A 24,468-nucleotide genomic window follows, 5' to 3' on the forward strand; every position below is an offset into this window, starting at 1 on the left:
TAAAGCTGCAAAGCGTCGAACTGAACTGAGCTGCATTTCGCGCTATCCACTTGTAATCAGAAGGCTGCGCTCGGGCGAGGCAGTTACCGGCAACATTTTCGAAACGTAGTGCGTCTACACCCAACAGCCTCCTGTCTTCCGCCTTTTTGTATTATACGATTTGTAGCGGTGACTCAGTGTCCATGACATTCACTGGTTACGGACCCGGTTCCTGTCCTCGGCGCCGCATTTAGGCGCATGCGTAGTTTTTATGTTACCCGTGAACTGAAGTTCAAGGTGAATCAGGCGGTCAAAATTATTCTGGGACCCTGCACTAAGGTGTATTCCATAGACCAACACTAGTGAGTTTGCTATTGGCATGGTTGGTACAGTGTATTTTGAAGGAAAATGGAGTACACTTAGTCCGCCTAGTTCGTGCCATTTTCGTTCTATATGCCAAGCGTAGGTTTGAAACGTGAACACCGTAAATTATTCAACTTGGTCACGTAGATACCGCTCTTGATAACGCATGCAGTGGCTAGACTTTGCTTGATGGACACGTAATTCTCTTCTGTGCTACTATATTGCCGGCTTGCAGCTCAATCTTCTGCCTGGCTTACGACGATGCGATCCTGTTAGCTGGCACCTGTAAAAATACTAGAAAGAGGACACTTGTATAAGCGCAAAGGTGTCAGAACAATGGAAGGGCCTTGTAGCTCGGCGCAGCACAAGGATGAACGATGTAAGACTAAAAAATGACGCAGAACTTGCGTTTAAAGAATAGGTCGCTAGCACTGCGACGCAATCGTAAAATATGGTGTCTATTGACCAATTTTTTCAGGCTTCAATCCCGAAGCCACCTTTGTTAGCAATGACGAATTTCAATGTAGCATATAAAACTTGTGAGACGAGACTCTTTCTCCACACATTGGTTATTGAATTACTCTATTAGCACACTACCAGCAAAATTATGTTGTAATACTCGATTTATTATTCTGAATTAGCTTCAGTTGTTCAAAATAATAGCAAGATCACAGATAACATGCTAGAAGTAAAAAATTGCGCACAAACCATTGATGATTGTGACTAAACGAATAGCCCGAACGAGCGAACGAGCGAAAGCCCTCTCTCTCTCTCTCTCTCTCTCTCTCTTCCAATCTTAATCTCCTCCGTCGCGCGAGAACTCGCGTTTGACCGTCCCCCCTCTCGCCCCTTCCCCTCCCCTACCCCCTGCAACTCCGTTGCGTCCTTTCTCTCGGTGCCTTTGTTTCGCAACTCCGGCCATCGACCATTAACCACCGCCGACCACAAAACACAAACCGTCGACCGCAGGACACCGGCCACCGCCAACCACGAAAATGGGCGAAAGACGCCAAGAAAGCTATTCACATAAAAAATACGCGCACTAAACCAACGAATATATATATTCTTTAATTATTGGGTTTTACGTGCCAAAACCACTTTATTATTATGAGGCACGCCGTAGTGGAGGACTCCGGATATTTTGACCACCTGGGGTTCTTTAACGTGCACCTAAACCTAAGTACACGGGTGTTTTCGCATTTCGCCCCCATCGAAATGCGGCCGCCGTGGCCGGGATACGATCCCACGACCTCGTGCTCAGCAGCCCAACACCATAGCCACTGAGCAACCACGGCGGGTCCAACGAATATTAGTCTAAACCTTTTGCTCAATAAGGCTTAAGCAACGGCTGGTTGCTGCGACATAATTCTGCTTTACTGCGCCACTTCCTTAGATGGGACACAGTAATGAAGGAGGGCACGGCCTCCACGTGTACATGAGCCTATCTGTTCTACCATTATATTGTGTGTCATTTAATCAAGCAGCGCAGTAATCCACAACCTAATTCTACACACAGCGATTCCTGCATTCAAAGGGATTCTTCACTGTCAAACGCTCTTGAAAGAATGGAGACGACATGTCTTAATCGGAGGAATGAAATAGCCTGTTAGAAGACACAACGATTGTTGAATCCTTAATTGAGCGAAATTCTTGGCTACACTTTGTCTCAGCTCCAGTGTGTTAGTCTTTGGTTTGTCATTGCGGTTATCCCGAAACATTGATAATATCGCCTCTTTCAGACCAATCAAAGCGGGCGCTGCCGTTATAACCAGTTGGTGGTCATGCTAATTTATACTCTATTCTCGAGGTTGCTCAGCCTGGTGCATTTCATACTTTCGTTTTCCTTGCTCCATCTCTTATTTCTTTCTTTTCCTTTTTTTGAAAACGTAGTATGAAAAGTTGTGTCGATTGCATAATGCTGAGGCCATTGCATAATACACTGATTCTGTATCACGGCACCGAGTGCGACCTTGAAGGCAGCAGATCAGCGGTCAAGGTGCTGTAGGCGCAGTGCACTTGATAAACACAAAATGCTCCTTCGTGCCAAGTCTTTTCGGGGCTGTCGTTTCAGATTGCCCTGCAGTGAGCGCGAAGAAACCGGCGGCATAAAAGTGTGAATGCAACCGCAACGCCTACAGCCCCTCTGAAAAAGAATGTGTCGCTAATAAAACAGCAATTACAGCGACCCTGCACAGCTGTCTACCTTGGGCAGTCACTCAGTCTTTGGAGATGCCCACTCGCAGCTCTATCATTCTGATTCTGAGGGAACTCGTTCTTGAGAGACCGCCAGAACGGGGTGCGACAGTTCCTGAAGGACAGCGAATCTCGCTGGGCCTGTCGGAGTGCTATAAATATAGTGGGTCGCTTGTTCCCCGCGGGCTCTCCTGCTCTTTTCTGTGCCAGGACAGCGACTCCCCGCGCGATGCTCAATAGATTTGTCATTATATTTCTGAGCTCGCCCTAGCGTTACGCAACACTGTTGCGAAGGGGCAAAGGAGCTCCCCGAATCAAAGTGCCGGGTGCACTAGCGATTTTCCATTTTATTTCTTTCCTTTTTACTTGCCAGGCCACAGTGACGGTCGTCGCCACAGTTGCGCGTATAGTATTGTGAGGTACCCTATAAGGGGGTGTCTCTGTTGACCTCTTGCGTACGCCGCGGTGCTCGTACTTGTACGCGGCGGTATAGTGGGCGTCAAAAGTATGACACGACCTCCTGCGCGTTTCAGGTTGTATTCTTCGGTTTTACGTGCCCAGACTACGATTTGATTACGAGGCACGCCGTAGTGGGGGACTCCGGATTAATTTTCGCCACCAGGAGATCTTTAACGGGCCCCCGATGCGCGGGACACGGACGTTTTCGCATTTCGCCCCAATCGAAAAGCGGCCGCCACGGCCGGGATTTGATCCCGCGACCTCGTGCTTAGCAGCGCAACGCCAAAGCCACTAAAGCACCACGGCGGATGCATCTCAGGTTCAGAGGTCACTCGTGAGAGCGTGCTTCATGTGAGCGACTCACTTCATGTGATGCAACACACTAGACGATGTCAGACGCACCCTATAGCACACTTGGCAGCGGCTCAACGACTCGCACATAGAGAGACAATCGCGGCCAGGCCAGGACAGCGAGAGAATGAGCGCGCTCACCACCTGCACCGTGCGGGTTTCTGCTTAAAAATTAACGAGCGAGCTCACGTATGACGGGCAGGCGACCTCAGACAAAGGTGTCCGTTGGTAACGTCGCCTGGCACAGAAACAGCGGCGCGCGCCAGCGAATATAACTTTGAAAAGAGGGAAAACTGGGCTCACCCACTTTCGTGCCGCCCGTAATACGAGAACTACGCGGCCATCGGGTGCGGGGATCGGGAGTGATGATATTATGCGCGGAATCGGGCAAATCTCCAGCAGTGTGCCCTGCGAGATGATAGCCGGGCCGCATTCCGCGGCACTACGCGCGCCTCAGCGACGCGGCGGCGTGTGGGGAGAGGGTCGCATGCCGCACCACAAAGTGCGATGTACACGGTATTTGATTCAGCCGAGCCAGGTCAAAGACAGTCGGGCGGCAGCGAGCCACCGCGTGCGTGGGAACGGTAGAACGTGGGAACGTGTTCGAAAGCACTTCTGGTCTCCACCCAAGCACAGTTTAAAGCAACATGCGTGCTCCGATCGGAATGAGAGATGTGGTATCTCCTGTCCACACGTACTGTAAAAGGTCCGCTTCTAGAAACAGGGTGTGGGTTTCGAATGCGGGCGGCAGGTTGACGGCCGTTAATGCGCCGCCATAAAGAAATGTCGCGTCCGCCTGCAATACTAATCGGTTCTTTGAGGCATCGGTGTCGAAACCTTTGAATCACTGAGATAGGACTCTGTTTGGCACCGAGCTGCTTATTTGAAGATCGCTACTTTAATTATCAACCAGACAGTGTTGATTGCACTGCTTTCGCAGCATATGCAAGTATCTGCTTCCTATATTAGCGTCTATTTACGTTTTAGGAAATGTGTAGCATGAGTGACTTAAATTAGAACTTGCATTTTCGTTTTCACATTTATCGTTCTTGAGTACTGAATGTGGTCACGGCTATTCGCAACATGCGGTGAACTTCACCGTAAAGCCGTGAAAAATAGCGAGAACGTTGTTCGCTACTAGGAGCATGGAGGAAGAAAATGCCCTTAAAAAAGCAGGATTTGAAACGCGGCCCCGAAACGATGCGCTTTACCTCGGAAGCTCCTATTTAAATACTTAGGATCGAAGAAATTGCTTGGCTCGGCATCCAATGCGCCGATTTTAATTAGATTTGCTGCATTTAAATCAAAAAGAAAAAAGTTATAATCTAGTGACTGTAGACCGCAGATGTTTTATTTAGGCCGTAAATGTTTTATATAGATTTTTGGAGATCGCAAAATTAAAAAAAAAAGACACTATAGTACCAAATTTGCAACACTGTAACAAACAACGGTATCACAATTACGTAAGCTTCACTTATTAAGACATCCTAATGTAGACAAAATTAATGAATTATACAGCTCTCTTGAATATACACTGTTTAGTAGAACTTCTGCAACACTTTCGTAAGCATTGTAAAAATTCACGTATAGGTTGTAAACTCATATATAGAATTCGGCCACTTTATAGACACTTTAACCGATTACAGAAATGTGCTATCTGTTTTTGGTGCAGAATACCGGATTTGTAAACTTCATGCTTCAGCTTTCTTAAACTTACAGATTTTTGGTAAACATGGTAAAAAGTGCGAGGTCTTAAATCAAAATCCAGCTTTTTACGGTTGCCAGAATGAAACGTTTTCTCTCAAATGCAGCAAAGTTCCTTATGGACAGTTTCATTATGGAATTCCATTAAGTGAAGCGGTTGTCGAATGAGAGCCGTTATGATTTTTATGTGCAGTTGAATAAAGAAATTGGAGTTGCACGGAGCTAAAGCTTCCTCTTATTGTCCTGCGTGTTCATTGAAGAGCCCATGAAATGCGGCAGCTCGAAAGAAACACCAGTACACGCACGCACGCACGCACGCACACGCTTTGCAGATTTTTTCTGTGCTTTGTATCACATCGACGCATTTTAGACACGGGCCCAGGGCAGCCAACGAGACTTTGCCCTGACAAGATGTCTCGGTCGCGAAAACAAAGGCGCAGGAGCAGCATCGGGCGCAAAAGAGCCACGTGAACTCTAGCGAACGACCGTTATTTGTCCTTGAATAGAGTACTCTTAGAATAGAGAGTTATAGCAGACAGCTTTAGCTGAGCGCCGCTTACGCTCCACTCCGCTCATATTTCGCACGGTGAGGCACTGCAGGATATGCGACGTAGATGTCGCATATGATAAGCACGTCTTGCCGAAACGCGTGCGACGCGCTATCAGCTCGGCTGCTAAACGCCCAAGAAGCCATGCAGACGCGTAATCAGTCGGCTTTGTAAGTAGAGCTAGTGAAGAGATCTTCGTACTGCTGCCGGCATGAGCGGCAAGCGTACTAGCGTTCCCGCTAAGCGGTTGCGCGGCAATCGCTAGCATATGCCGGTCTGAGCGTAGCGGAGCCTAAATTTTCAGCTAAAGCGTCCTGGTATGTTATAGTTTAGCGTATACACAGTCCGCTCTGCTCATAGCGGTGCCAGCAAGAAAGCTACGGTGCGCGTGTGCTAATGACGGGACAGCGTAAGGCGTGGAAGAGCGTGACGGTGCACCCATTTGGCGCCTCAGTCGATTTGCAGCGAAGCTGAGTTCGCATCGCTTGCACCTCTGGGAGACGCGTTTATCAGAAAGGCGAAACCAACGCACCTGTCTGCAGTGCCTGAGTGCCGTGAAACGTGAGTGGAACGGCAGTAAGCATCGCTCTAATACCACCACCTATGCTCTCATCCAGCTACTGGTCTCGGACCAGCTGTTGTCGCTGGATGTTGCTCACGCAGTCCCGAGTACGCGGTTGGCGTGTTCCTGACAGGTGGCTTGCCCAGCGGAAAGAATGGGTGTCAAGCAAAGCATGCCTTCGCATGCATTCACGCACTTCTTTATATACCGCAACCGTTAACTACAAGTTATAACTTTAGCATTTTTATTTAAGATGAAACTATAGGCGTATTATCACTTTCGCTATATTTTTCACTCAGTGTTCCAGTATATCTCCCGTCTGCAAAAGCTAAGCAGAGCTGGTCGGCTGGCGCGCGGCCACCTAGATGACGTCAGGTCCCGTGACGCGTAGGCCTGGAAGGCTATCCACATAGTTTCATACAATAATTACTGGAGGCAACGCTGGCGCTAGTGTCTACGGGAGCTGTAAGCGGGGTGGTTGAGCTAGCATGGGAATGATGGGTAGTACATGGATTTGCGTAAACTTCGTCCTTCTGGCTTCAAACGGCTTCGTGACTATCTCAACTCGTAATTTTCAGCAAATGTGCCGCGTTATAAATAATCATATTAGCATTATTAAAATTATCCGAGGGCAGGACTCGAAAACAAGACCTCTAAGCACATAAGCCCGATATTGAAACCATTACGCCGCGGGCACATGCATCGACAAGTGGCATCGCGTACGCCCTCAGGAATTCCTCGCGGGCAAGCGGGAGCGTTAAGTCGCTTGGCGCGTTTCCATTTGGCCAACTCGACAGGCTGTACCTCTGCATTTAGTAGCGATTGTCCGTGTTCAAAAGTCTGCTGCACTCAGAAAAGTATAGATTGTTCTGAAATTTAGGAGAATGAAGGCAGATAAAGCATACTAAACGAAGCCACAAGAACGTTTGAATCGACAAGCACGAAGATCAGGCAGATTCATGTACTATACCTATCATTCCCATGGTGCCTGAACGATTGCAGTGCCAGAGTTCCCTCTAGCAATTATTGTAGGAAACTCTATGGCTTTACAGCGGTCATATTTTCTAACGATCCGTTTAACTTTTCATTCTCATCAAGCGTCGCTCCGCTAATCTCGGCGGTGACCACGAGGCGGTGACGTACCAGTCAATGACGAAAGGCGAAAGGAAGGGTGAATTAAATGAATGGTTAGAAAATATGGCCCCAGAAAGAGTGTTGGCAGAACGCGGCACGCTCTAAAGTTCTGGTGCAGTCAGTGCCTCGATAACTTAGCAAGAAAGATCGATCCACTGCGGGGCGAGTCGATTCGAAAGGACTGTTAGAAAAAGCGAACCCGCTCTGTACCGACCTGTCGTGAAGAAATGGTTCCGGTTGCCTTGAAGAATTCACCTTGAGCTTGCACCTTCGGTCATTCTGCAGCGTACGTCAAGTGCGTTCTCTATCGTTCTTTCTGATCTAACTGATTCGAGTTGTTTTGCAGAAACGTGCGCGACGTTCTTTCCGTTGTGCGGCAGTAAATCGGCTCTCCTAGGCTATAGGCGTAGTCATTATAGATCCCCCTGTTGACGGACTCGACGCGCTTTACCAAAAGTCCAGAAGCCGGCTCCCGCGTCCGCTGCATGGGCTTCCACGACCGCGAAACTTGTCTGCCGGCGCGATTGCGTCAGCGCAAGCGGGAGAAGGCCCTTTATTCGACGGCACCGCTCGCTTTCAGCAGCCGCCCTCTCGTCCGCAATTTGTCCCTTCGCCCTGCGTGCCTTTCCTACGCGCCCCCGTCTCATCGAGTGGGCTTCAACGAGAGAAAAAGCGACGGGGTGCTGGAAACCGAACACATTCGCTTTTGCTTTCGTGCGCAGCCGATTCAGCATGCTGGACGCTCTGAGCTCCCTCGTGGCCGTCGCCAGCACGGGCCTCCAGCAGCTGGGCAACGCGGCGGCGTCCATGGTGACCGCCTCTTCCGACTTGGCGCCGGCCGCAAGTGACGGCGCCGGCGATGGCAACCGCAAGCTGCCTCGGTACACGCTGCAGGATGTGTACCAGCATTGCCACCAAAATGATCTCTGGATCGTGATTCACAACAGGGTGTACGACGTCACGAACTTCCTGGACAAGGTACGTTCGTCGCTCGAGGCGCTCGCACGCGCGTCTCCAGACCAACGGCAGAGGCAAGCCGTGCGGTTAGCAAGGACGTGACTGAAATTCTATGCATTCGTTTATCACAACGAGATTGGGAGATCCCGTTCAGACGCTTTCCGTTGTCGCACCGTCCACAGTGAAGCCGGCTTCCTTAAACGGAGTGTGTGTGCCGATTTCTGGGTGGGCCATTTCTGACAATCTTTGTATTTACATTTTCCTTATAAGCTAGGAGATTCGAGAAGACCGCTTGCACAAAACTCTTTAGTCCAATCTAATTCCCGTCTTCAGAGCGATTTCAGTTTTAATGGAGCTTCCCTATGCGATAAGTCTCTTGCACGAAACTGTAAGCCAGCCCGCTAGATTAACACAAGCTTGGGAAGTAAGCTTGAAACGGTCTGCCCGTACGCAGGCAGATTCCAATCTTTATCGTGCTGCGTCAACATGGCTGCCGTGCGGCTGGCTCGACTCGAACTGATTGCCGAACTCCTGATGTTCTGCGAACGTGTGCTCCGAGATCGCACGAACATCTTCGAAGTGTTCGACGAATACGAGCTTCAGAGGTGATCCCGCTTTGGTCCCGCTGGCATCGCGTGCCTCGCCGAGCTCCTCCTGTGTGACGATCGTGAACATCCACGCTGCCGGAGTCACGCTTTCAGCGTGGAGCAACAATTCGTGCTCGCGCTCAAATCTTCGCCACCGCGGTGGTTTTTTGATCACGGCCGGCGATACCATCAACGTGCACGAATAGACGCGCCCAAGCCGCATTTTTCGCCGTTAGTGGGTCATGCTGTCGTGTGACGCGGGTGACGACGGACACAGGAAAGGAAGCGTGCTACAAGGAATCTGGCGATAAAAGCAATGAACATGTTATTGCAGCTGAAAAAAAATTGTATGCGTCTATTCACGATCAATGTAAAAAATTCTGAGTTGTTCAATATTTACAAGACTACGCGAGCACGCGACTGTTTTACTCCAACCAAAAAAGAGTTGATAAACTTGTTTTGCATTGTTTTTTGCATTCTTTTACATCTCGCTGGATCCTGGGCCTTGAATTGAGAATTTCGGTTAGGCCTGTCCATGCATGTTCGCGCTTTTTTATCGTCGCAGCGGAATTAAATTTACTGAATAATGGGGCTCTTCGCTTGGCTATCAGATGTATCAAGTTCAATTTCTCGTCTTCCGCCCAGTGCTGACTTCTGATACGCTTACTTGCAGTCTGTATGTCCACGCTTGTCATTCCGACCGCGGGAAAGCGTTTACGAAAATCGCAGTGTCTTGCCGGCTACGTACTTCAGGCGACGGCCACCGATTGGTCAGTGCCAAGCGATACGGACCTCGCGACCGAGTTAACCCTTTCCCCATCTCATTCCCTGCCGGCGGCAGAACTTACTGCCTAGGTACTTAAAGTACCTAACGTCTTCATTAAGTCTAATTAATTTTTGTCGGTTCGTACAAGCGCGCTGTTGCGGCCGGGAAGTCCAGTCTTAGTTTAGGTTAGTATAAGACGAGATTCGGATTTAGGTCTAGACTTAGAGGCTCGCGTTTGTGCAAGCGGGCGGGGAAAAAAAAATGTATATAGACTTTTTCCACGAGCGAGGAGGAAAGGGTGCGCAGTGCACGCCTTTCCTCCTCTCTAGCTTGTGCGAGCCGGCGCTGCGCTGCTTGAATGTGTTACCGTTGCGTGCTGTGAAATGATTTGAAGATGGTTTAGCTCGTGCTTTGTGAAATTTCCAATCGCTGGCCGAAGACAGCCAGCGATTGGAACCACCTGCCCACCTTTGTTGTCTATATTTTTGACACTTGTTTGTTTAAAACCGCCGCGCAAAATTATGTATTTGAATAATCTGCCTGGTTACCTGTTGTGTTCTTGCGTTTCGCGTAAACTTGTCCTTTTTATTGCTGTTTTTTATGTTTTCTTTTTACTGTATTATGACTAAACTCTTCTTTACCACTCCCTTCTGTAACGTCCCGCTGGGGCCTTGAAGGTATTGAAGTAAATAAATTTACGTGGTCTGAGTTCATAGCGGTCGTCAAAGAACCACTGTGTAGCCTTTTGGTATAGCGGTAGTTACAGTATGCGGAAATTTCTCTTGGCTGCGCAAACATGCGACGCGTATCATCAGCCGCGGTGCATGTATGTGTTGCGAACTATTTTGGCTGTATCAGTTTTTACTCACCGAGTAGCAGCGGCGTTTGTGAATTGCCAGCGTGAATTCGAAAATCTCACTAACTGATCGGTTGGCGTAAGAACTAAAACATGAATGCTCGAGTACGGCGAACTGTAATGCAACACCGAAACATCCAAGCACCAATCGCTATAAAATATTTGCATCAGCCACGGGCATCGTTCTCACGCATTTCAAGTCTAGTACAGACATGAAATCACTGTGCTGTCTACGTTAGCCTCCTGCGTGAAACCGATGGCGCTGCTCAGCACAGCGGCCACTGCTGTTTCCGTAATACGGGTGCGTGCGTTGTAGATGATGGGACGAATGACACCGAAAAAAAAAAATAGTTAGCATCACTGGCTAACACTGACCATTATTGCCTAAAAAAAAAAAAAGGCCCTGGCTAACACCGCACTAAGGCCTAGCATGGTGATGCCGCATGCTCGGATCATGCGCTATATAGAACAAATAGATCTACAACAAAGCGTCTACCACTGCTTCAGACGCTCGCGCAGTCCGCACCCGGTCACGTTACCGCTCGACAAGTGTGACTGTACAGTGTGTTGTTATTACTGACCAATACTATTTTATTCGTGAGTGGAAACCTCGTCCAGCAAATGGAGTATCCGCACAGTGTATCTACAAATAACAATTTGAACGCTTGTCAAAGTAAACAGCACCGCTTATCCACCAGCAGAACGGTACACATGCACGCTGTTAGGATCTTCATATGTTTGGTAACTACACATTGCTGCTTAATCACAGCTTAGAATGACAGTGCGAATACTGCAGTAAGGTTACATTGGTGTAAAGTATCTTCAGAAGTACGAAACTGATGTCCGAGGCAGAATGTACGCTCAAACGCGCGCGCGCACATCGCGCTGGATGCTCCGTCCACCTAAATGGCAGCATAAACTTCGGTCATGCCGACTTAAACCATTTTAGTACATCTCACAGAACCGTTTCCCACTCAGAAGACGCCACTTGATGCTAAATAGACTGCGCGAGCCCGAAATAACTCCTAGGGAATGTCATCGAGCGTACACCTGCCTCGCCCAAGCCAGCATGCCGACTATTTGTACACAGAGAAGCTGTGGAGCAACGAGTACTTACAGTATCGATACTTCAGCTTACGCAGCATTGACCCAGATAACCATTTATGTTCCATGGATGTCCATATAACTTGATGTTTTAGACATTTCATACATTCTATATTTATATATCTACATTTGTCCAAATAAATATATAGATACATACCATGGAAAAGTCCCATCTAAATCACGTTGCTGTAACATTGTAAGGATATCGCAGATTGACATATGTGACCTCTAATAGATTCTCACTTTAGGCATGCAGATGTCTATAGAACGTCTAGTGGATATTTCCCAGTTCACACTAGCGAGCTATACTTGCAAGTACCACCACGGATATGTTATTAAAGGTGTCCTGAACCACCCCTCGGGCTTGGTGAAAAAACACAGTGCGCGGGTAGCATACGCTGCTGTGAACATCTCAGCCGACTTTTGCAGTCGTGAGCAACGCGTGGAGCTCGCAAGCGGAACGCGAAGTCCGATTTTTCTCAAACGCTCTCCTTTCAACAGAGCCACGACATGTGACAGCGCGAACGTAGGCAAAGGATGGAGAAAAACGAAGACTAGCGCTGACTTCCAACTGGTTTTAATTCTCAGACACAGATCACAAGTGAAATCAGTTGGAAGTCAGGGCTTGTCTTCGTTTGTCGCCTCTTTCGCCGTGCTTTGTCTACGTTCGTGCTGTCACACATCATGGACGAACACGAACTATAGCCCGGTCGCATACCTTTCAACAGAAGCATGCTCCTCACTCTTTAGTGGGCGCTTTATTTCGTAATATAACAGATTCTCATACGCGGCTGCTATTAGCCGATAGCTGAGATCAATCGAGAAGGGTGTTTGGGTCAGTGCGCTTCTTCCTACTGTTACTCTATATATTTGTTCACGAAGTTTAATAAACAGGTTGAAGTAAGCGAAAATCTGCTTTCGAATTTCGATAATAATTACGTACTTCCGGAAGAAGTGTACTATCGTCTGATAACGCTCGGCTGCGGCCGACCGCTTAGGAATTCTACATGGGCCACCCTGCCTAGCGGTGTCGTAGCCGTCGGGTCTATCTCCCTATTTCGACTATAGTTTTGAACACGCAACTAGCCTCGTACCACGCGTAACCTAAGGTCAGACCACACGCACGCTTGCCAACGCGCGCTTGCCAATGCGCGCTCACTCCTGGCCGCTCCTGGTTAGACGCCTTGGCAGACTCCGCTTCGTACGGAACTTTTGATAACGTTTCAAAATGCACAAGTTGGATGTCGTCGGTCAAGCTGGTGCAGGACAAAGCCGGTTCGCACCACGTAGCGTGGCCAGACTGGAGCATATGAGCGCGAACGCGCACTCAAGCCCTGTTATGCAGTTGGTGTGACATAGTTACTATAGCGCGAACAAGACTAACGGAAAGGAGGTGAGACAGAGCAAGACTATAACGCTCTGTCCTGTTCCACCTTTCTTCCGTTAGTCTTGTTCGCGCTAATAACTAAGTCACAGCAACTGAATCAACGTCAACTAGCCCAACTTTATGCGTTTATTACCCTGTCATGCACACAGAAAACGCTCCGCATACGCATTATAGTTGCATGTTTCTGGGGTCGGCTACGTAGCGTAGATACCGCGGCCGCCGCGGGCTGCCCCGACGAGTCTGCTGACTGAGCGCACTGAGGCTCGCTCAGAACAATCGCGTTTGGGGAGTCGTAGGTGCCAAAATCAAAAGTAGTGGCGTCTACGTGAACATCCAAAATCAAATTAGAACTGCGCCCCACTATGACGTTCAGTAGGCGGAGTTTTGTGGGCACGCCCCCGCTCCGCCTTCGCATTGCGAGTCATGGAAGAAGCAGCACCGCGATAGGGGACGTTTGATTGACAATAACTCCGCTTCAGCTGAACGCGTTTAAGTACGTTTTATGGCAAATAATTTGTGAAATAGTAAATTTAAATTCAAATGCTTTTCGCGATTTGTGTAGAATGTGGTTCAGGGCCCCTTTAAGGACAAATTTAATATTATGTTCGCGGCAGACAGACGCTGTGTGGCAGAACACCCACATAGCAAGGTCAGGCACATCGCGTGCACACATTAATGCAGACGCCCGTGTCTAAAAAGCGCAGCGTATGCTCATTCTCCTGAACCTCCCACCTGGCACAGTGAGCATATTAAATTAACCAAAGTTCTAAAGGTAACTTTTATCAGAGAATAGCAGAATAGATACATACATATGAGATGCAAACATGATAGTTTCGAGCTATAAGTTGAACACATGAGAAAACTTAATTCTGTCATCGATAAACTAGAAAAAGAAATTCACCGACGATTACGATACTCCCGAATGCGAAATTGAGCGCAGCTCTATACGTGTTTTCATTTTGCGATATATTTGCTGCCGCGTACAACCTGTCGCGTGCAGCACGTTCCAAGCGGAGCGAGGTGTGGTGCGACTGCCTTGCTAGTCGGAAAATCGAGAGAGGCAGTGCGTGGCTGAAGCGTGGGCGCGATTCCCAGCAGCCGCTGCAGACAGACCTCCGCTCATGCAGCGCTTTGGTATACAGACGCGTAGAGTGCCTCGATGTGCTTGTCACCGCGAACGGGAGCGGAGGCGAGCGAGCGCATCGATGCACCCTAACGACACGCGCTGCTCCGGCGTCATCTCGTAGCCATCGTCGCCTTGGTGAAATCCAAGGCGACTGAAGCCTGGAGTACACCGAACCGTACCAAGCAGACGCCCTTACAGACTGTGACTGTGACGAAACTGTGTTTTATGTTTTTTCTCTTCTTACTTTCTAAGCCTTACTTTCTTTCCTTTCGTGCTTTCAACATCTCCTGTGGCGTTGACAAACGCCTGCCCTGGGTCAAAAGGGATCAGACCCACTGATTTACACAGTCTGTCTTGCGGGGCACTAAGCTTTGCTTCTCATTTTCGACATACCCTCCTCCTTCGCTGTCCTCCTCGCGCTTTTTTCGCTCTCGGCGTCTTTCATCGCCCGCTGCGCTCCGCGTTCGCTCTCATCTTTCGCTGTGCTCGTTCGCTCGGTTACGAGGTGCGACGCCGACGCTCGCCGCAGGAATGGGCGCCTAAGAGCTGCGCTCTAAAAAAGGCCTATGGGGGAGAAGCAACTATTCAAAGAACACTTTCAGAAAAGTTTTGAAATTGCCTGTAGCAGATAGCACAATTCTAGTACATGAGCTGGTCTAATCGAAGAGGCGGACGTTACTTGCACGAAAAATTGAACTGCATCATCGACTAATTAACAAAAAGTTGCTAATTAAGTTATTAATGAAGTGCCTTATGGCGCACCTTGCAATTTACAAATACTAGTGGTTGAGGCTGCAAGGCATATCCAGTTGAAATGAATTGTGCAGATGACACCATTTACAAGATATGCGCCGTGAAACTTGCGGTAAAAATGCTCTGTCAATCCACTTACTTTCTTAATAAAACGTCGTTTTATGCTTTGAAACACAAAATTAACTAGAATGCCATTGCATTTCTCCGCAAAGGTGGGGAATTAATATTTCGAAAATGATGTCATCCTGAGAATTCGTTCCAAGTATATACGCCCCGTGAACTCCCCAGGTTGAATTTGTATTCAAAAGGCGCAGCGCGACTAGGACGGAGACAATTGAATGGCTTTTGAATAGCAATAAACCAACTCGCCCAAATGAACCTTTTACTAGAATTTGAAAATTGTAATATGTGCCATAAGGTAATTAGCTTAAAACTTAATTAGTTCATTTTTGTTAATTATATAGTCAATTGTGCATCTCAGTTTCTTGTGCAAGTAATGTCCGCTTGCAAGTAATATCTGCCACAGGCAATTTTTTTTTAAAGTGTTCGCTGAAACACCCGGTATGTTAGAAGGACGTCCTCTAGATGTTATGACGAGACGTGGACAAATGGATTGTGCCTGGATGTTGATTGGATAGTGGTGGTTCACTGGGGAAGGAAGGTAGAACTATAGCATTGAAATTTTGTGACTTTCGCACGTTTTACAACTTGTGCTACTGGATTGCGATACATTTTTGCACTTAATACCAAACCTGTAAGCTCGCCACACTCACATTCTGTGTAGGAACGATGCACTGAACGTCAGCGCTGGCGATATTAGGGTTTGGAAGAAACGTCTATGCCCACCGTGGCGGCTTTACGCTGTTAAGCCCGAGGGCGCGTGATCAAATTCTGGGCCCGATGGCCGCATTTCGATGGGGGCGGCATGCAAGAACGCCCTAGTACCGTGCATTGAGTGCACTTTAAATAACCCCAGGTGGTCAAAATTAATCCGGAGTTCCCCACTACAACGTGCCTCATAATCATATCCTTGTTTTGGCGCGTAAAATCGCAGAATTTTCTTTTTTTTGGGAATGTCTGTTCTCGGTTACAAAACTGGAGGTTATCTCTACAGAGCAGTTCACGCCAAAGTCGGTACCACCAGGATTCATGACGTATGGCGCAATCATTACTGTTTGCATCGCTTGCCCGCCGCTACAAACACTTGGAATATCGTTCCAGCTGTTCCCCTGCCAAGAGTTATCCGTAGTTATTTCCTAGTTCGTGTACACTGCTTTATCCGAGCTGCTGCCGCGATACGTTTGTTGCAAGTCATCATTTTTGTTATCGCGTTGTAGTTGTTTAAGGAAAACTGCGACTTAACACTCGTTGACATCGAAGATAGACAAAGTCCTCCGGGGTGGATTAGTGCACCATTCAGTTTGTTGTTCTGTGCTTTTCCATGTTTGTTATTCGGGAGGAAAGAGAGGCTTCTCCACAAGACCCTGCCTTTCTTTCTTCAATATAAACCACTGTTGAGTCGCCTTAACTTCCCCTATACGCCACTTTACCGTGATTTAGTAACAGGTTACCCAGAGCCCTTTACTTACCCTGTACATATTACTTTTTTTTTTTAGGCAGCACTACCTTCGGGAGTGGTCCGTATTGTTAGAGTGCACTATCCTAGGGATCAGTCCATATTTTCAGTTGAGCAAAGCCACACTTCGGTTCCGGTTTTAGGCGCACGCAGCTTGAACGAGCGCATCTGGGTTTCATGTTGTCCCTTTTTCTCTAGTTAGTCATTATTACTGCTCCTTACATATCTCTACGCTAACTCTGTGTCTTTTGCGTTCCAAGCTTCATTTTGGAGCCTTTTCTTGTTGTCCTACGTGCACTAGAAGACCTCAATTTGTATAATTTACGAGACGAAAGTGGTGAGATATCCAGATCTCATGAGCCCCAAGTCGATCTGAAGTCTCCAAAGAAGGCGGTGCCTTCAAAAAATGTCTTCAAAAGGGAATTTGTGATATGGGCGACCTGTATTGTTTCAAGTGTCTTGGCTATGCTCAGTTCGTTGTACGTTGATGCCATCGATGTGATATAGGCTGGTAAAAAGGAGACATACAATAAGTAGAGAAGCGGAGTAAGTGCTATTACCCGACTATAGCTTTGAGTTCGTGCGCTTTACTTACGTCACTTTTCTGCGTACGTGCAGTGCGGTTATTCACACATTGTGAACTGCACGGCTATTCGAGAGTGCAATGCAAATGAAAGCGAGTCTGCAGATCGTTCAAGCGCCTTTGCGGAATAATATAGCGGCCCTTAGAAAACGTAAGGCGCACATAACCGCAAGAAAAGGAGCATCTGTATAGGAGCGGTTTCAGCGCGCCACAAATGGCCTTGGCGCTCTCGCTTGCTATATCTGATGGCAATATTTCTTTTTATGCGGCAGTAGCAATAAGAGAAGCAGGCGGCGCGTGGCTTCAAGAAGGTCGCGTTGTCTGCACTCAAGGTGACTCGAACAACGTCACAGACTGCTAGTGGTGCTCCGCAATGCCTAAGTGCGCGTCCGGCTTTGTGCAGTGCGGTCGTTTCTGGCGTTATTTATACGAGTACGGATCAGTAAACTAGACAATTTTTACTCGTAGGCTGTTCAGGCTAACAAATCTCATTAGTCGCGTGAAATATCGGAAGAAATATATTAGAAAAAAAAGCACGATATGGTATGGAACTTGATCAGACGGTGTTTTCGAACGACAAAAACAAACAGGAAAAAACAAGCGTTCATATATTACACATAGCACTACGCTCCGAGTATTGTCCTTATAATGAAATTTGCCTACAAATTAAGAGCGCCCCATACATTACTGGATATGAGCGAAACTAGTCGATTTTGGTTGTTCTTAAAGACTTTTATAGTCGACATAGCAGAAGTTAAAAATGAGGGCACTGACTCCATAGACGAAAAGAAACTTCTTAACGACGTAAAAGAGAGTCGAGGGCCCTTGTTAATAAGCAGCACCAGAGAGAACAACAAGGGTACTGGGATTAGAAAATTGAAAGCAGTTCCGGTGCTCGCACTTATGTATGTGCAACTGTACAACCAGCCTTTTAGCTTCCTGTCTTATCTGAGCGTCTAGCTAGAAAAGGACATGAAGCGTTATGCCAGTTCATGGAGGAAAGAAACAAAATAGGAGAGGCCTTGACGTTACGTTTTTGAAGCCGGAAATGCAGCCATGTTGGTGTGCCATCTCTTGATGCGCCTCCAATCAGTTCGCCGGAGCAGCCGGTAGAGCCGCCGGTAGAGTGTGCTGCCGACGCGCGTTAGAGCAGAGCCTACGAAACTTCTGTAACAGTTAAAGTGAAACAGACACTCTCCTGTGCTTTTCTGTAGCACGTTGAAGACGACGACGAAGACCCACGCCATGATTACTTGAGTGTGTCTGTTGCTGACTGACAACACACACTCACAGACCCAAAACACAACTTTCAAGCTTACACATCACGCTCTAAAGTCAGGTTGTCTCGCGAACAGAATCTTCTGCAAGAAAGACACGGTCCGAAAAAACCTACCTCTCTTTTCAGAAGCCTACAGCAGCAGCGAGAGCTTCAGGAGCGCGGTTGCTATGGCAACGTTGACTTTGGGGTAACATTCCCAGCGATGCTTTGCGAGAAGCAGCACGTGACTTCCGCCACACTTTCTCCAATACGTCCGTGCTGGTCCGGGCCCCTCCTATGCTTTCCTTCCTCCATGTGCCAGTTAGTGGACCAAATTGTTGAAACTGTGCACTAAATTATACTAAAGCGAGAGCAGCGATACTTTTATAAGAGCGCTCATGCTTTTTAGCATGCAGGTGCAGCTGAGCTCTCGAGTATGTAATCAAGCTCTCACGGCTCACTATGGTACCTTGGCAACCTAACGTAAAAAGTCGTGATTTTCGCAGCATCCAGGCGGCCAGGAGATCCTGTGGGAGCATGCAGGCAGGGACGCCACCTTCGCATTCATGGGCACCGGCCACACCCGAGAAGCGGTCAGCATGCTGCAGCAGTACTGCATCGGCATTCTAGCCGAGGTATAGTGCCCGCTCCTTCTATTAATGAGCCGTTGTCATTAATCAGCCATTATTCAGTCGCTGTGGCGTTCTGTTGCTGGCAATGAGGTGGCAGGTTCGACTCCCGGCAATGAGTACGTGAAGCGCACCAGTATCCGTGTACTATTAATTTCGGTAGTGTTCACAGTGCCCACAAATTTGTAAGAAAATAAGGAACAGGTAGAGAAGGCTCATTTCAGCTGGAAGTCAGCGTGCTTCCACTCTGCCTGCCCCTTATTTCCGTAAGCCTATGGACACTGCAAACGCCACCGAAATGAACCGTTTCCAACTCCACCAAGTTTTCATACTTGCTCTTGTGTTTTAGGTGCTTGTTGAAGAACCGCAGGTGGTCAGAAACGTCTGGAGCCCTGCGCTACTGTATCTCTCATCGACTATAGGCCATATGTGTTGCTTCGGGACGTTAAGCCCATGAACCCAATTTATCCGCTTTTATTTATGGATCTCTTTGTGAGACTTGCGCGTAAACTCCGTGTCCAGCGGGTATGAAACGGAATGACCGTTTGTCTAAATTTCGAGAGTAGTTATGATTTGTGTCATTCAGCATTAATATGCTCACTGGCACACGTATGAGCAGCTTCACGAAATTTTACATTGAAATTTGTACAGTCAAGGATCATACTAATGGAACACACGTCTTATTCTAGGAGTTGGAAAAATGCGCCACAACTATTGCTTTTTGTGCTTAGGCGATTTTTTTTTGTTGCAGGAAAGTTAGAAAGACGCGCCCACAAAAATTGATGTTTTGACACTGCCACTCGTCAACAGATTATGAGATATCGAGACTGAAGTAATAAGTTAGCTGGAAATGAATTCTAAGCGGTAACCATTTCTAGCGGCCTTGACAGCACAGATGTTGCAAATATGTAGGTGCAATGTCATGCAGAGTGGCACAGAAGTGCACATGCACGAATAGGGAAAAGAGGATCAAAATCGCAGCTCAGAATTGGCGCGTAGCTGCAGGGATACATGACATCCGGCACGAGCACGGAACGGGCAGGTTTGCCTGTGACTCCTGTGCGGAAGGTTGCTTGCACTAAAGAGCAGGAGATAAAACCATAAAGCAGAGAGATCGGTGCATGATAGCAAATGCTGTAATAAGGTCGCGCAGGGCAACGTAACAGCGATACAGCTGCGTGCTTATTTGATATAGCTACTGTGCTCAGGCCTCTGGCTGCGGTTTTGCGCAATAAAAGCGAGAGGAAAGCGGCACGCTTTCTAAACGTTGACACTGCAACTGAATGCAGTGTATAATTTATACCGTGCTGTTTAAAACTAACGTTTGTAGCGACAGGGAACGACTTTCCTGCGGCCTTCCGTTGCTTACAAAAGATTACACTGCCGTCTTGCCTCGTAAGCGGAAAGTGTCCAACGCGATGTGAATGAATTAATTCTGGGGTTTTACATGCCAAAACCACGATTTGACTCAGGCACGTCGTAATGGGGGACTCCGGATTAATTTTGCCCACCAGGGGATCTTTAACGTGCCTCCAATGCAGGTGACTCGGGCGTTTTTGCATTTCTCCCTGATTGAAATGCGGCCGCCGCGGCCGTGATTTGGCCCCGCGACCTCGTGCTTAGCAGCGCAGCACCATAGTCGCTAACCCAGCGGCGGGTGGCCCACACGATGTCTTGTATCCACCAGGCCTTTTTAAATGCTTCTGTTGCATAATTTCGACAGTAAAGTGACGTTGTGGCAAGGTATTTTCTTCAAATGAATGTCGAAAACCAGGCGCGGGAGATTTTCATGGAGACTGTCCTCATAAGTACGGAGCTCGCTCTGTTGAAAGCTTTTGCCAGAACAACCCAAAGCAACGTATAATTACATTCAAGGTTCCTGGATGTCAACCGTGTAAGCGCCGCTCTCCGGCGTTATTATTTTGCGTCTGTCGCTGTTTGTCGTTGGACGCAATCGTATGATTGCTGTTACCAATCGTCTCTATTCATGTGGGTGGGTAGTCGTTCCATTTACAGAATGTTGGCTCACAGCCACTTCTGGCCATTTCAAGAGAAACAAGCCCAGGCCGCCGCCGGAAGCCAACTAATTCCGGCCGACGTCTAGGGGGGAGGTAGACAGTGAAAGGGGGAGCTGCGTCTCACCCCGATCACCCATGCTCCCTGACGGGTGCAAATAAAGTGCTTTCTTTCTCGTGACGTATGCGCACTACTCCTGCTTTGTTAAAGGTATATCAAGACAAAACATGAAGCCTAAGGACTGATATCGGCTTTATGCGCAGCTGTGCTTCAGCAAAGCGCTGTAACAGAATGGATACTGCGCTATGTACCGGACACTGCTCTGTACAATAGAAACTAAATTTTATGGGCTTTTACGTGCCAAAACCATGATTTGATTATAAGACACGCCGTATTGGGGTACTCCCGAGTAATTTGGACCACCAGGGGTTCTTTAACGTGCACCTAAGCCTAAGTACACGGACGGGTATTTTCGCATTTAGTCCCCATCGATATGCGGCCACCGTGGCCGGGACTCGATCCCGCGACCTCGTGCTTAGCAGCCCAACATTGTAGCCACTAAGCAACCACATCGAGTACACGCTGTACATCAAACGATAGCTTAGCGAAAAGTAAAATCACCTTTATACGGTTTCTTTAATTTCTTTTCCAGCAGTGAATGTCGCGTAACGCAGTTATAATTCTGTAGCAATTTGCAGCGGTAGCGCTTATCAGCTGCTCTTACCTTCCAGTCGCGTTCGCGTGGAGTCGGTGATGTAATGGCTCGATAACTCTGTGATCGCCACTATGCTACGATGACACGTACTGGCTTTGCAATAATGAATTTTGAAAAAAGGAGGAAACTTAACCAGTTATGTACCGTGTCTTAGAACGTTTGCAAATCTGAGCGCCAAGAGGAAAATGCCTCGAAAAGTAGCCGATGCCGTGTGCATTTGGACTACTTATTAGTACGAACCTCATGTCAGGCTGCCATTCTGACAGCATGACATCGCGTGCGACGCAAAGTGAGGTGTTGCCGTGCTTCATGTGATTAAAGGCATCTGCCACGATCAGCCGTTGTAATACGAAATTCGCTTTCCGTACGCACGACTTAACGACGGTTACGCGGGCTGTTTCGTAATGTTGAGAGCGCATGGAACTGGGCCTCGGTTCGTCTGAAATCTCTATATAGTATCTGGCGCACCTTCGCTCTAAAGGCATGGCTTTGTGACGGCCGTTTAGACAACAGCAGACAGTGATGTGCGCGTAGTCATGGCTTGTTGTTTTTTACTGAGTTTTTAGAATCTTATTGAGACTGAAAAAACGAAAATTGTTTACTCGACTACTTAAGGCTTCGTCTCGAAGGATTGCGTCACGGTGCCCGCGCATGTGACTGCCTGCAATGCGTCCTTGTCTGTTGCAGTTATCGATATGGCGAATGCTAATTGCATGTGCTTTCTTTTTCTGATTGAAATTTTACAGGAGGAACAGCTGAATATATTCAACGACATGTCCTTGCAAATGGCCGTGACGACACAGTCATAAGCAGCGCAGCGGCGACTAGCGAAATGGACGTTGGCCCCGGCCTCAACTTCATGGACATGTGTGGTCTCCATCATCATCGTTTACTTCCCACCATCGTGCTTGTGCGTGTGCTGCAGCGTATATTTATTGTCGCATTCGTTATAAATAAAGCGCTTGCAGTGTGCCAGAGTTTCTTATCGCAAGTGGCTCACAGCGCGCGTGTTCCTGTCTCTGAATGATTCTTATACAAGACGCGAAGCTGCTGAGCGTGTCCAGACGAGGTGCCTTAGAGTGTAGATGTGACTTGGCGAGTGCTACGACAGGCGCCGTGGTGTACCAATGGTCACAGCATTGTGCATCTGAGCACGGCGCTGTCAAATATGATTCCTGCTCCGGTGTCCGCACTTCGATGGCGGCGGAATGAGAAACGTGCGTGTACCGAGGTGTGCGCATTTTCGCGCGTGTAAATTACAGGTGGACGAAATTAATCGGGCGTTCCTCTACGGCGTTTTTCAATAGCCCTGGTGCTGATCTGAGACTACGACGATGGTTACGAGTATCGCTGTGCCTTTTTTTCATTTGTTTCTGAACGGCACTCCGCTTGATGAATGGCTTAATGTCTTCTCAAGTTCAAGCCCACGCTGAATGTGGGCACCCACGCTCCAAATTCACCAAACTGAAACGATCGAAAAAATGCGTATACCAATGTTTCAGGTGCATTGACGATAACCATCCTTTTATAATTCGATCATCATGGCCATGCAAAAAAAATTATATATTCATATTTGAGAAAGCGAAATATAACGAAAAATCACGAGCCATTCCACTCTGTGAAACCCTTGACCGGCGAAGTTGTTTAGCAAACGACACGTATTTCACACATAATATTGAACAAAGGTACGAACTCGTTTATTGTCTTGATGGGTGGTCATCGTGGCGAAAGGCGAGCCTACTCATTTGTTGTCTTGATCGGTGGTCATCATTTCACTCACAACTGCAATCACATTCTTTGATAATGTCAAATCGATACACGTGCGCCGCTGGGTGGTCGGTTGGGCCGGATTGGTGTGGCATCGCAAGGGGTATGTCTGCAACACGGAACACGTAAACCGCTCCCTTTTCGGTACCGACACATCAATATTGAACTCGCCGACAACGACAACAGGAGTAGAGTCAGCGCAACTAATTGACGCAAAGTGTGTAGCCATGAACCTTACGGGACTTTGAGTCATTGAATTTTTTGCTTGCTTACGGGGGTATGAGCCGTTGCTCACGGGTGTGTGAGCCATTGATGATGACAGTTTTCGACATGCTGTTATGTATGTTGTATGCGTGATTAGAAAGAGTTTAAGCACTGTTCACTTCACTTTGCTGAGTGCTTGTAGCCTCTGCCTTACGGGACTATGAGCCATTGCATTTTTCCTTGCCTACGGGAGCATGAATGCTTACGGGGGTATGAGCCATTGATGATAGTTCACGGAGAACAAAAATGCATGGAACCCTAGCCATATACAGCTTCGCTGTATAAATCACTCATGTTGAGCTTGGCTATTCTTGCGATTATTCGTGCCACAGCGCAACCAGGCGCACTGTATGCTATGTACTTTAGATGAGGACACTGCGCAGCAAACGCAACCGGAACATGAGCTGGCTGGCGTGCAGGCTTAACCCAGGTGCCATGTTGCGGCGTCGTACTTTAAGCAGGCGTGAACACAGAAAACAAATAACAAAAAAAGAAAAAGAATGCGCGATCTGGATGTTAGGGGAGGTCTGCGCAATTCTCAACAGCTTGCTCGTGATAGACAGCGAACAGCTGTTAAGCCGCATAGTAGCAACGACATCAAAAAGCATAACCGCTGTATGGTATCCGCTAAGAATCAGGCGCATCTAGAAGTTAGGCTGGAGCTGACGACATAGATAGTCGTGGCACTTTTGGCAGGAGCACAGTGTCTTCTTTTCTGTGATATTTTAGATTAATCAAAGCTTCTGTGTCTGCTAACCTGGGTGTTTGGCTTGGGTTTGTTGGTACGTATGTTTCTCGCCGAGTAGACGACGAAGGAGCTCTCGTGAGGTA

At 47.8% G+C, this 24,468-nt stretch overlaps 1 protein-coding gene across 2 annotated transcripts in view; it reads left to right on the forward strand.

Moving 5' to 3' along the window:
- Positions 1–22,578, forward strand: part of LOC142563826 (cytochrome b5-like) — a 61,096-nt gene extending 38,518 nt beyond the window's left edge. For both annotated transcript variants that reach the window (XM_075674472.1, XM_075674481.1), the window contains 3 exons: positions 8,016–8,271; positions 18,753–18,881; positions 22,353–22,578. In XM_075674472.1, coding sequence (XP_075530587.1) covers positions 8,016–8,271; positions 18,753–18,881; positions 22,353–22,415 — 448 coding nt within the window. In that variant the 3' untranslated portion in view covers positions 22,416–22,578. The remainder of the gene's footprint in view (positions 1–8,015; positions 8,272–18,752; positions 18,882–22,352) is intronic.
- The last annotated feature ends 1,890 nt before the right edge of the window (positions 22,579–24,468 follow it).

This window comes from Dermacentor variabilis, chromosome 1 (genome assembly GCF_050947875.1).
Source record: "Dermacentor variabilis isolate Ectoservices chromosome 1, ASM5094787v1, whole genome shotgun sequence".
Classification (NCBI taxonomy): domain Eukaryota; kingdom Metazoa; phylum Arthropoda; class Arachnida; order Ixodida; family Ixodidae; genus Dermacentor; species Dermacentor variabilis.